Genomic DNA, 12,634 nt, shown 5'->3' with positions numbered 1-12,634 from the left:
TTTTTACCTACATGTGGTTCACATATGGACGTCATTACTTTTCAGTGATTTAGCATTTTGCAGTGTTAAAAAACTAAGACTGCAGAGTGACATCATTAGCGACTAGCTGCACAGAACTTTTATAACGGCAATAAAAGACGGTTCATATTAAGTATGAGACGCCACACTTCAATCAGTGCATAAACAAGGGAGTTCGTACAATCAGATCCCCCTCTCTCTAATCTCCTGCAGCAGGTGTCTGTAGATGCAGGTTATCAGACGCAAAGGGCAGAAAGCAACCATTCTCTAGTTAATTGATCATTGAAAGCGTTTTTTTACAGATCAGAAAAAGAAAATAGGCCTTAGAATGGTCGGTGCGTATACTGTACTAGAACTACCCAAAATGTTCTTGGTTTTGGCCCAGGTATTGTTTATTGGTTGGAGACGCTGAACACATTCATGCAAGTGTTGAAATTTAGTGCAAGAAAACTAGTTAGCAAGGTAGCAATCCACGCAAGCAGTCCAAGTCAAACAGTACAAAGGCGTAAAAGGTCAAAAGACAAACAGCCTAAATATTCAGCTAAAGTAAAAGGTGAAAGATTTTTGTTAGTTGAATAAAAATTTGCACCAATGTAATCCAAACAAGTATTCAGTGTCTTATCTATCATATTGATTACACAAAATACATTCAGGGTGATTTGTGACAAACACATGGTGGAGAGTAAGATGAAGTGAGGTACAGGGTCACACACTGATGTTTAAAGCTGATACATATCTGCTCATCATGTTTTCTTAATGTATCTGCTCTCTCACCCTTTTTTTATTTCTGTTTTCAGGCGCTGCCAGTCTGCCCCATTCAGGCTTCATGTGATGCTGCCTCCAAGGAAGAGAATAAAGAAAAGAACAGATATGTCAACATCCTGCCATGTGAGCAACAACACAACCCAGACACTGTGACCCAAAGTCACACTAACAAAGCAGCAGTCAGAGTGACTGTAAAATCATTGTAGAGAGCTGAAAATCAAAGAAAGTTGACAGAGATTTGTTGAGTTGTACTTCAGTGGTCAGGATGAGGAAATTTTTAATGTGCCATGTGTAATATTTTTTTTATTCTTGATGTGGTTTGAACTTTCTGTGTCCCCTGCTTCCTCCCCCAGATGATCACTCCAGGGTTCATCTTTCATCTCTGGAGGGAGTTCCTGACTCTGACTTCATCAACGCCTCCTTTATTAATGTTTGTAGAAGGAACTTTTTTTTTCACATGTAAGAATCAGTTCTGCTGCAGATGTGCTCTTACTTTGTCTGTCTTTGGTTACTTTCTGTTGTAGGGATACCAAGAGAAGAATAAGTTCATTGCAGCTCAAGGTTTGTGCTTGAAAAAGAAAAATGGTCCAACAAACAAAATCATAATATATTTTTTAACTCGTCCTCTGAATTTTTGTATCCGTCTTTGTCCCTCAGGACCAAAGGAGGAAACTGTTAATGACTACTGGAGGATGATCTGGGAGCAGAACACAGCAACCATCGTCATGGTGACCAATCTGAAGGAGAGAAAAGAGGTAGGAGAGCTGGAGGAATGATGAACTGTGTGTGTGTGTGTGTGTGTGTGTGTGTGTGTGTGTGTGTGTGTGTGTGTGTGTGTGTGTGTGTGTGTGTGTGTGTGTGTGTGTGTGTGTGTGTGTGTGTGTGTGTGTGTGTGTGTGTGTGTGTGTGTGTGTGTGTGTGTGTGTGTGTGTGCGCGTGTCTGTCTGTCTGTCTGTCTGTCTGTCTGTAAACTTCATTTCAAACAATCATTCAGCGGCTACAAGGGAAGATGTAGGTGTTTCAATAGAACAAACCCACTAACCTTAGGTTCAATGGGCCTGAAAATGCCTGCTGTAAGCACAAGAGGACAAAAAAAAACACTACACCAAGGCAGGGTATTTTCTTACTTGATGGCCCTAGTGGCAAAGTTACTTTTCTATCTTTAAAGTTTGTAAGTTATTGATGTCATGTGGATCTCTGTGAGAGATCCAGGGCGAGCATGACTTGTCATGGTTCTCACTCTGTCATAAACACATAGCTTTTATTTGCTCCACCTAATTTGTAGTCTCACCCTTTTTTCCCACAGCTGAAATAAATCAGGGCTTTTATTACTTTGTGTAAACATATTTGTTAGTGTGCTTAATGCTATATTATTTTCTTTGATTCAGTGTAAGTGTGCCCAGTACTGGCCGGACCAGGGCTGTTGGACATACGGGAACATTCGTGTGTCTGTTGAGGACACAATGGTTCTGGTTGACTACACTATACGCAAGTTCTGCATCCAACAGGTAATGTCTTTTCAGTGTGTACCAGTTTAGAATCGTTTTTGTTAGAGGATACTGTCGAAAATCCCCCCATCTTCCGGCTCTCCCTGTGAGATGCGTTTCTTCATATGGTGCAATTCCACCAGTTTGGTTCAGTACAGTGTCGGATGGTAAAATCTGATTTTGCATGCGTTTCCTCAGCCAACTGTACTGTGACGCTTCACTAAAGGAGCATGTTAGCATGTTGCGAGTTGCACACAGATCTCAGTCAAATTACATTAGAAGTGACAGTGGCTCTGTATCAGCTATTTTTATGTCACAAGCATGAAACATATCAACTCAACTTTATTTATATAGCACTTTACACACAACACAGTTGATCCAAAGTGCTTTACAACAGAAAATGAGGAAAACAAATAGAAAATGAAATAAAAAACACACAAACAGAGGGAGAGAGAGGGAAAGAAGAGTGGTAAGAGAGCAATACAATTAAAAATGAATTTAACTGTAGGGGAGAACGGGGTTGGTTGTCACACTTTTTACTGTTTTGATGATTGCTCATCATCAAAACATCTTTCAACTGTCATTCCTACATTAAATTGAAGCTTAAGGTGTTGGCTTGGAATGTGTATCCCTCTCATTTTCCAACTCATTGTAACAAAGAGGCAATTAATTATCAAAGACACTCTGACACATTGTGACAACCAACCCCATCACTGGGATGGTTGTCACACACTATGGGGTTGGTTGTCACAATGGTATTTCAATGGGAAAAATCTTTTAAAAAAGGCAAGAAGGCAGAACTAAATTTGAAGGTTTAATTGCACTGACAAGTGATAGGCCTACATAACTTAATGCATTTTAACATGAAATGAGCAAGGAACATGAACAGGAAACACATCTTTAGGCCAGCCTATATAACAACATAAAGAACAAAACAAATAGGCCGAACAATAATGACCTACTCAACTAGGCTACATTCAGTCACTGTCTGAGTTACAGTGATGACAAATGTAGGGTCTGCGCACTCCAATTCATTTCATCATGCATGATTTTGCCAACAATGGGGGTTGGTTGTTACATGTGACAACCAACCCCAAAGAGAATGTAACGACCAACCCCAACTGGAATTTTTTGCTAGCATCAAGCTAACAACCATCTAACAACTACTTAGCTAGCTAATACAAATCTAAACCATAGCTTTCCCCTCACACTTTGTAAGGGTAACACTTGTTTTGTTATAAACCCATCGTTTAAAAGCCTAGAAGAAAAATACTCAGGAGCTGAATATTTACAATTTGACATGAAAAACACAAAAAGTCCTCTCACCTCACGTTCAGCTGTCTTAATCCAGAGAAGACTATGTAGGTGAGCTCTGATCCTAAGTCTGGAAATGTCCATAACCCAATTTGAGAGAAAGTGCCCTCTGGTGGCGATATATAACGAGTGTGCCAACCAACCCGTGTGACAACCAACCCACTAATAACAACAGTAATGACAAGAAATACAATTAATAGTGCAGTGAGTATCTGAGCCAGTGTGGTTAGGGGCAGTTAAAAGCTTATGAATAAAAGATAGTTTTGAGAAGACTTTTAAAAGTCTCGACAGAGGGGGAGAATCGGATGGTGGGGGGGAAGAGAATTCCACACTTTTGGGGCACAGATGGAGAAGGCCCTGTCTCCATATCTCTTTGTCCTTGCTGTTCAGACAGACAGGAAGTTTTGGTGTGATGATCTACCAATATAGTATGGTAGTGCTTTTCAAAGCAAAGCCTGACCTGTTTTTTTCTGTAGAGACACTCCCCTTTGTTTTCACTCAATGTTTTTATTCTTAAGTTGTGTTCAGGACAGTTATTTGGTAAAGGAAGTAACTTGTGTTGCTCTTTATGTCAGCCAAAGATGAATATTATTTTTTAAAAGTTGTCATTAATCACACTGGCTGCAAGTAAGCTACGTAAGTTGTTAAATAAAACCAGGTTACAGGAACTATTTCTTCTTGTGCAATCTTCCTCTTCCTTTGCATCTCTGTTTCTGACTTGTTTTGATTTTGTCTCAGGTTGGAGATGTGTCTGGAAAGAAGCCTCAGAGGCTCGTCACCCAGTTCCACTTCACCAGCTGGCCAGACTTCGGGGTACCCTTCACACCTATTGGGATGCTCAAGTTCCTCAAGAAGGTCAAGAATTACAACCCTCAGTATGCAGGGGCCATTGTGGTCCACTGTAGGTAAGTGGAAAGAAGCTTACACTTTCATGTTTGCGTATTTAGACACAACACAACTCACAACATTGTCATGTCTTTCAGTGCGGGCGTGGGGAGGACAGGAACCTTCATTGTGATCGATGCCATGTTAGACATGATGAACACTGAGAGGAAGGTGGACGTCTTTGGCTTCGTCACCAGGATCAGAGCCCAACGTTGTCAGATGGTCCAGACTGATGTGAGTGCGGTGCTGACACCCTCAAACAAAGGCTCACACTCAGTGTCCCATGATGCAGTGTTCCCAGTGTCCACAATGTCTTGACTTCCTCTTGTTCTTGACCCCCATCCCTTTGTCCCATAGATGCAGTACGTGTTCATCTTCCAGGCGTTGTTAGAGCACTACTTGTACGGGGACACAGAGCTGGAGGTGACCTCTCTAGAGTCCCACCTGGCCAAACTCTACGCCCCCTCACCTGGAGCCGGCTGCAGTGGCCTGGAGGCTGAATTCAAGGTCTGTTTAAATGTTGTCTTTTTCAATAGGGACAATTCTCCTCATTTACCCCCCCCCCCCCCCATTGTAGTAAGATGAAATCAAAAGATTGTGACCTAAATCTCAACTCTGTGCTTTCATTTTCTTAGAAACTAACATCCATCAAGATTCAGAACGACAAGATGAGGACAGGCAACCTGCCTGCCAACATGAAGAAGAACAGAGTCTTACAGATCATTCCATGTGAGTTCACAGGAGAGTAAATGTATCTGAAATTAAGGTGATCTAGTCTTTTTTTTTATCTGACAAGATATTTCTTACTATTTCCTATGCTGGATAACTTTTTTCAAGCATTTTTTGTGTTAAAAAAAACACATAATAATCAATAAGGTATTTCCCAACAGAAATAAAAGGCTTGCACAAGTCTTTATTTGAAGATGATAGCACCAGGATTTTCTAAATGAAGCACATTTTTCTACACATTTAACAAAACAGCTGTGCTTGTGAGCAGTGGGTTCGAGTATTATTATTCTACAAAGCATGCAACATAGCTGCATTATCTCATCCCTGAAGGTTTTCTAAGTCAAGGGTAATGTTCCGTCTTTCCTCCAACAGACGAGTTCAACAGAGTGATCATTCCAGTCAAACGAGGAGAGGAGAACACCGACTACGTCAATGCTTCATTCATTGATGTGAGTGTAAAAGCCTTGGGTCAAGAGGGGATCATTTCATTTCATTAATGCAAGCAATCGATCAAACCTTACTTCCTCCCTCTTACTGTTTATTTTTGTATCACTCCTTCATCCCTCTTTTCTCTCTGGACTTCACTTCCTGTCATCCCCTCCCGTCTGGTCACAGGGTTACCGTCAGAAGGACTCCTACATGGCGAGTCAGGGCCCACTGCAGCACACCATAGAGGACTTCTGGAGGATGATCTGGGAGTGGAGGAGCTGCTCCATCGTCATGCTCACTGAGCTGGAGGAGAGAGGGCAGGTGTGTGTCTGTGTGCAGATAGAGACACATGATAAGATGTCAGGTCATTAAAGCTGGGATTTAGATACACTTTTTGTTACACTGGTTAAAATTATCTTTATGTCCCGATGGCAATCAATACATAATGTGTTCTGAAAAAAAGCTGCTATCTACAGCCGGAGTAAACCTGGGAAAACACCAACCAATCACCGTTTTTGGGGTCCAAAATATGAAACCAATCAAATCCTGTCTTGCCGTTCTGCCCGCCTCCTGCGCTTACATTTCCTCAGCGTGCACTCCCCATCTCCTGCCTCTGCTTCCCCTGACTCTACTGACTGCCCCTCTCGCTCGACCTCGGGCCCGTTCCCTTCTTAGACGGTTAGACGGAGTCCTGAGGAAATGCTACATTCAAATTCATGCTAGTTCTCAGTGTCTACCAACCCTAGCTTTAAGTGGCAAAAATAGAATATTATTATGTTAATTAAATCACTGTTAACTTGACACTACCAGGTTAGTGTAACTTTGGAATTATCCCAGCAGAACTCTTAAGACATCTGATGAATTATAAAAGCACCTGCTGGAGATTGAGATGATTTTGACATTTTGAATTTCCTTGAACAGTCAGAATGAGTCGGCAAGCTTGGTAATTTGACCATCTCCATTCTGACTTCTGCAGGAAAAGTGTGCCCAGTACTGGCCCAGCGATGGGGTAGTGGTTCACGGGGACATCTCTATCGAGATTAAAAGGGATGAGGAGAGCGAGAGCTACACAGTGCGGGACCTCCTGGTCACCAACAACAGGGTAAGAAGTGGAGATGATAAACTAAACACAATGGAGGACCAGCTGACAAAAATATTTACAGTTATGAATCACTCCCATCTTTTGAATATTATATACTATAAGGCTTATCTTAATGTCTTCTGTTGGCCTTTCCCTATCTCTCCAGGAGAACAAGGCTCGGGCTGTGCGTCTGTTCCATTTCCATGGCTGGCCAGAAGTGGGCATCCCCACTGACGGTAAAGGCATGATCAACATAATTGCTGCGGTGCAGAAACAGCAGCAGCAGTCTGGCAACCACCCCATCACAGTGCACTGCAGGTAAGACACACATACCCCCCCTCACACAAACGTCCTGTTGCTGTTTCATCCTGTATTTACCAGTGAAGGACATAAAACCTCTTGTTACTGTGATAATTATGTTGAGTGTTTGTGTTATTCTTGTAGAAGGAAATGCATCTGGCAGTCGTGTGCATGTGTGTGTGTCTGGGACATTGTTGCAGCCATTAAATCACAGGAAAAAACAGCTCAGACGAATTGTTCTCCTCTTCCTTGTGACATTTTAACTGCTCCCAGCTATGCTCCTTCTTTATGACATGTGCGCTAACAGCAAAGTGTCCTTGTGCACCCTTTTCAAACTCTTTGAATGTTAAGATTTTAATCTGTATGTATAGTGCTGGTGCTGGCCGGACGGGGACTTTCTGTGCATTGAGTACGGTCCTGGAGAGAGTGAAAGCGGAGGGCATACTGGATGTCTTCCAGACAGTCAAGAGCCTCAGACTGCAGAGACCACACATGGTGCAGACACTGGTGAGGGGTCATTGAACTTTGATCCGAAATAATCTTTTATAATTCCATTTGTCTGAAGAAGATTAAACTATAGAACCAGCAGACTTATATTCTTTATTACAAACATTAAGATGATTTTTTCAGGGTTTAAGTTTAAGTCTGATCATGAAGAAATACACTCACTCATCTATTTACTAAAGTTAGATGAGATGAACTGAGATCACCTGCTTCTGACAGAGGGTAACTGAACCCCCCTCCCCTAAGTCTCGCTTATTAAGATGTTATAACTTGTCTGTTTAGTCAGCACGAAAACACTGATAATAATTCAACAATTTGCCTCCCCTTCCTCAGGAGCAGTACGAGTTCTGCTACAAAGTGGTCCAGGAGTATATCGATGCCTTCTCTGACTACGCCAACTTCAAATAGAGACCTGCCATGGATGGATGGAAGTCCAGATACACTTCATACAAACATGCACACACCAGAACACAGACAGATGCACACACACATTACCATGCAGGAAGCTGCATGTTCCCATCTGATGGATGTTTTTTTTAACAAAAAGACTCGTCACAATGTGATCAGTGGATGAGACGAACTGCCTGAAGGAAAAGGGAACAGAGGCCTCAGCCTGGAGGAGGACAAGGCAGGGCAGTCTGACAGAGACAACAACTGAGATGCCTTCTTGAATATTTTGTAATATTGGTCTTGTTAATACAGCCCTTCACCCCTACTTGCTTCCCAATTCGCCCCCACCCCAAACATGTATATATACTTACTGTGTTGCATCTTATTACTTTGGTTTCAGACACAGTTTTGAGTTTGGCTGCATTTTCGGGTGGCACCTGTAATGTATTTTATTGGTATATACATATAAATATATAAATATATATGAATATAAATCTAATGCTTTGGAGGCTGATGTAAAAAAAAAAAAAAAGAAAAAAAAGATCCAGAGTCATGGTGAGGTTTTATGGAATTTTTTTTTCTTTTGTTCTTTTTAGGGAGTGAGACATTGAATCTTGTTTGGCTTTGCTAGAGCCACGCTGTAGCATCAACATTTACAGACCAACCCTGGACTGTTTCCACTCCCAGATATCCATACAGGAAACACACAAGAGGAGCTGGTTATTCTTTATGCAGATTAAATCCCATCGATTGAGCCAATTACAATTTCTCCCCTTTACGTTTCAGGGGTCGGGGGTTCAAAGGGACACTCACTATTGGAGATCAGAATCGCTGTGATGTAGCTCATTGACTCAGGTTGACACACGCACGAACACACACACACTTGAGACCAGGAGCCATTTGTTTTCTGTGAGCATCAGCGTGTCTATTTAAACTGGAGCAGAAGCTGGCAGAGACTACAGTGTTTTTAACACCGCTGTCTGCTTTCTGTTGAGTGCCAAAGTCTTTCACTCACTGGAGTCTGAGACTCTCTGCCAACCATGTTTAGACATCCAGAATAAGACAGCTAGTGTACTCTCTGAGCATCTGTAGCCAACATATTCCTGGATTATGTAAGGAAATTGAGAAAGTAAGGAATAAGCATAGACGTTTTGTGCACTATAAGATTTAGAAAAATTGGTCAAACTTTTGTGTAAAATCTCAAATAGATGTCCTTTCTTTTTGACGGTCTGTTACAGTACCACCACTGATGTCGATCAGGTAGATGAGCTAAACCACACAGTCAAAGTTTTCTCCATGATGGCATCCTAGAACACAACAAATGTTATACACCCAGCTTATTTCTGTCTTGTTTACAGACGCACGTCAGTATTTCTTATAGATTGTATTGAGTATTTCTTTCTGTATAGGTTTCCTTGCCTGAACTGACTGTCATGTCTTTTATTTTCTATCGGCCTCACATCACTACACTGTGCTATCACTCTTCAAGAATGATCCCTTCTATTTCCCACTTTGAACACTGAAACGGAAGAATGTTTCTTTTTTTATTCAAATGCTGTTGCTAACAAAGTCCTAAAATATGGATGCATTGTTACTTAAATAGTGGAGGTGCCATGCAATGTGTGCTATGATTTTTTTATGACTGTCCTAAGAGGGCACTCAGACTTGAACTACAGTGTTTCTTTTTATTTTGAAGATGAGGTCACAAATGAGGCCGTGCCCTTTCTGATTGTATTGAACCATGAATAATGTCAGTTAACCACAGGGCTTCAGGTCAGTCTAATTTCCTCTCAGTCAGCTCAGGAAATGACCAATGCCAGGATTGTTTGAATTTAGAAATGGATCAAATTCAGCTTGAGTTCATCTCAGCAAGCAGCTCATGTTTAAAGGTTTTTATCTCACCCAGGTTTTAACGCTATGTTTGAAATAATACTTCTTTCATGAATTTTTAAGCTATCTTTTTCAAAATGCAGATTTTATTTTGGTAACAGGCCCAATGACTTTTATTGAGAAAAGGAGCACAATCAATTTTTAATTTATTGATAGCAGAATCATTAAAAGTACATGCTGAATTTCAGAGAGGCTGAATGCAGCGTCAATGTTGATTGTTTGAACACTCATGCACTATTTGCACCAAAATCAAAGCCCTTAAAATACGCAACCAAATAAGAGATAAGGCCAGAGTAATGATATGTCCTTCTTTATCAGTTATGGGAATTTTATTTAGAATCTTGAAGCTCTTGCAGGTCATAACGCCCCGGGTTATGCCCCCCTGAAAGGGACTTAAAAGTAGCAGATATATGAATTGACCAGTCACTGAAGCCGTTGGCTATGTGTGCATCATCATTGTCATTTCAGGTCTATTTTTGCTCCAAAGCATCACAAGTGCCCGCACATTATGTTTAGGTGCCATTGTGTTCTTCATTAATTTGCTTGGTCACTTATTGAATCTTAACTTACTAGAGGAGGAGATGCTTTTTTTGTTGGGCTATTCTGTCTATGTGTCAACAGCAGGTTTACTGTTTGTGTTCGGATCGTGTGATCCTCATGTCTCACTGCATTTGGTAGCAAAACAAAGACACTGTGCCAACCCATAGTGAACTGGTGATCTTAGAAAAGTGCCTCACTGGTAGGTTTTTAAAAAAGAGCTTTACTAATGTGGTGGAACTAATCCAAAAGTATTTTCTCATCTTGTTTGTATTTCCTCAACTATCACCTGTAGGCGGTTGACAAACCTCTTTGCATGACGAATCAACAGGGCCAAAGCTGAGACTGGGTCAGTCATCCCTCCTTTCACATTCCCTGTAGCCACATATATTAAGACCCCTTGAAACTAACATTGAAAACATAGAACATTTATTCCATCTTAACTTTGACAGCTTCATTTCATTCCACATCACGTGAATCACATAAATCACGTAAATGAGGGGTCTGTGACTACTAATCAGTCGTGGGTACCCAAATGTGCAACAAGCAGTCACATTTCTTTCTCCAACAAATGCAGTTGGATGGTCAATGCAGAGATGAAACCAGTTTCACATCCCTCTCTTTTGGAGCTCTGCCCCAGCAGAGAATTTTAAATGCAGCAAGAATTAAAACATTTTTAGAGCGTTTAACTTCGCTCATCGCCTGATATTTTTGTATGTTCTTTACGTCTTTTATCCACTAACCTTGTCCCCCCTTTGGCTTCCTTTTTCTGTTTTTCTTTGCCATTTGAATAGTTTTCCCAGTGCTCACTGCCCACTCCCTCTTGTACATAATGTAAGGTTATTTATATTTCATTCCTGTCTGCTGCCTTGCTTATTTTATTCTCTTCTCCTCCTTTTTCTCCCTTTTTAAAAGATGTATATTGAACTGTATCGGGACCATTTTGAAATGTATTAGAGATGTTTTGTTTTGGCCATTTATAATTAGGTATAATTGTCTTAAGCAAATCCTATTTTTTAATTTGCCTATTTTTGTTTCTAGTGTTTTGTTATTCAACATTTGAATATATGTATATATAATTATATATATGATAAAATTATATATAATTATATAATGCCAAATGGCCTTTCTAAGCAAGATACTGTTCAAACCTAATAAAGTGCTTGAGATTTTATCACTTGTCCATATGTTTTGTGTCTGAATGTAGTGTTAGGTGAAACTGTGAATTTGATGTGTCCAATGCATTTATTCCTCTTTCAGGTCTGAATTACCTGATGCTCTTTACAGTCCACTTCTCAATGAAGACTAATGGTACAGTGATGCTGTATAACTGACAATCGTTCAGGTGCTGTATAGATCAGGCAGTCCTCCTGAGTGTTGCTCATGAGGGGGTTTCCATCAGTATTTAACCCTTCACCCCCCATCAAATATTCATGAGCTTTTTGCAGCAATAAATAAATAATAAGGGAATAGACTGACTGTTGAAATGTTTGTGAGGACAGCTTTACCTGGAATCCATTTTAGGACATAATGTTTGTCAACCAGTCTGTGATTTGCTCCTTTCAGCCTCCAACATGGTCACTCTCTATTTTCACACCTGTCTCTTTGCATCTGTCGTGTTACTTGCAATGAGGATACCAAGTTAAGACGTGATACAGTCCCGTAAGGGCTTTCTGCAATCCATACCCCCTCAGTACAACAAGGGAATGTTAGACTGGCAATCATTCTCCCTCTTTGTACATGCCACTGTTGCATTAAAATTATTGTAAAGCTTTTATATTAAGGTTATAAAAAAGTTGCACAATATTGTGAGAAAATAATCATATAGATAAATAAACCTGGTATTATTCCAGTTGGTAAGATGTCTAGGTCAAGGGGTAAATAGCAACCCTTTAACACTGGTGAGGAATTCCTGGTTTTAGCTCAAATTGACATAAATTAAATGTAATACTAGAACATGTAATAAGTAAAGGACAAACAACAAATGCACACATTAAATTACATTTACTAATCCTAAACTTTAGTTGCTCTTTTTAATTGATTATTCTTTCTTTAAATCTGTTACTTGTGAGACCATAAAATGTGAAAAATAAGGTGAAATGATGTAAGACCAGAACTGACTTTGATCTTACATGGTTATATCAGAGTTTCCACATAATTTATCCATCATTTTATGCATCAAGACATTATTTTGTATTTTCAATATTTTTAAACTAGTTTATAAGAATCGATGCTGTCGAGACTCAGAACAAAAGAAGGATTATGGCTTGTTTGTGAATGTTAGTTTGCTTAATTATTAGTCTAA

The 12,634-nt window shown here is 40.2% G+C and overlaps 1 protein-coding gene across 1 annotated transcript in view; it reads left to right on the top strand.

Annotated features, from left to right (window-relative positions):
• The window catches only part of ptpra (protein tyrosine phosphatase receptor type A), a 39,671-nt gene extending 29,692 nt beyond the window's left edge, over window positions 1-9,979 (top strand). Inside the window, exons 8-22 of the mRNA XM_034685305.1 lie at window positions 816-906; window positions 1,137-1,213; window positions 1,308-1,344; window positions 1,441-1,538; window positions 2,172-2,291; window positions 4,323-4,489; window positions 4,568-4,703; window positions 4,827-4,976; window positions 5,105-5,198; window positions 5,571-5,647; window positions 5,814-5,948; window positions 6,604-6,729; window positions 6,875-7,026; window positions 7,380-7,515; window positions 7,846-9,979. Coding sequence (XP_034541196.1) covers window positions 816-906; window positions 1,137-1,213; window positions 1,308-1,344; window positions 1,441-1,538; window positions 2,172-2,291; window positions 4,323-4,489; window positions 4,568-4,703; window positions 4,827-4,976; window positions 5,105-5,198; window positions 5,571-5,647; window positions 5,814-5,948; window positions 6,604-6,729; window positions 6,875-7,026; window positions 7,380-7,515; window positions 7,846-7,920 — 1,671 coding nt within the window. The 3' untranslated portion in view covers window positions 7,921-9,979. The remainder of the gene's footprint in view (window positions 1-815; window positions 907-1,136; window positions 1,214-1,307; window positions 1,345-1,440; window positions 1,539-2,171; window positions 2,292-4,322; window positions 4,490-4,567; window positions 4,704-4,826; window positions 4,977-5,104; window positions 5,199-5,570; window positions 5,648-5,813; window positions 5,949-6,603; window positions 6,730-6,874; window positions 7,027-7,379; window positions 7,516-7,845) is intronic.
• Window positions 9,980-12,634: the final 2,655 nt, after the last annotated feature.

This window comes from Notolabrus celidotus, chromosome 1, assembly GCF_009762535.1.
Source record: "Notolabrus celidotus isolate fNotCel1 chromosome 1, fNotCel1.pri, whole genome shotgun sequence".
Lineage (NCBI taxonomy): Eukaryota > Metazoa > Chordata > Actinopteri > Labriformes > Labridae > Notolabrus > Notolabrus celidotus.
Note: the sequence above shows the minus strand (reverse complement) of the source record. Positions and strands in the feature narration are given on the sequence as shown.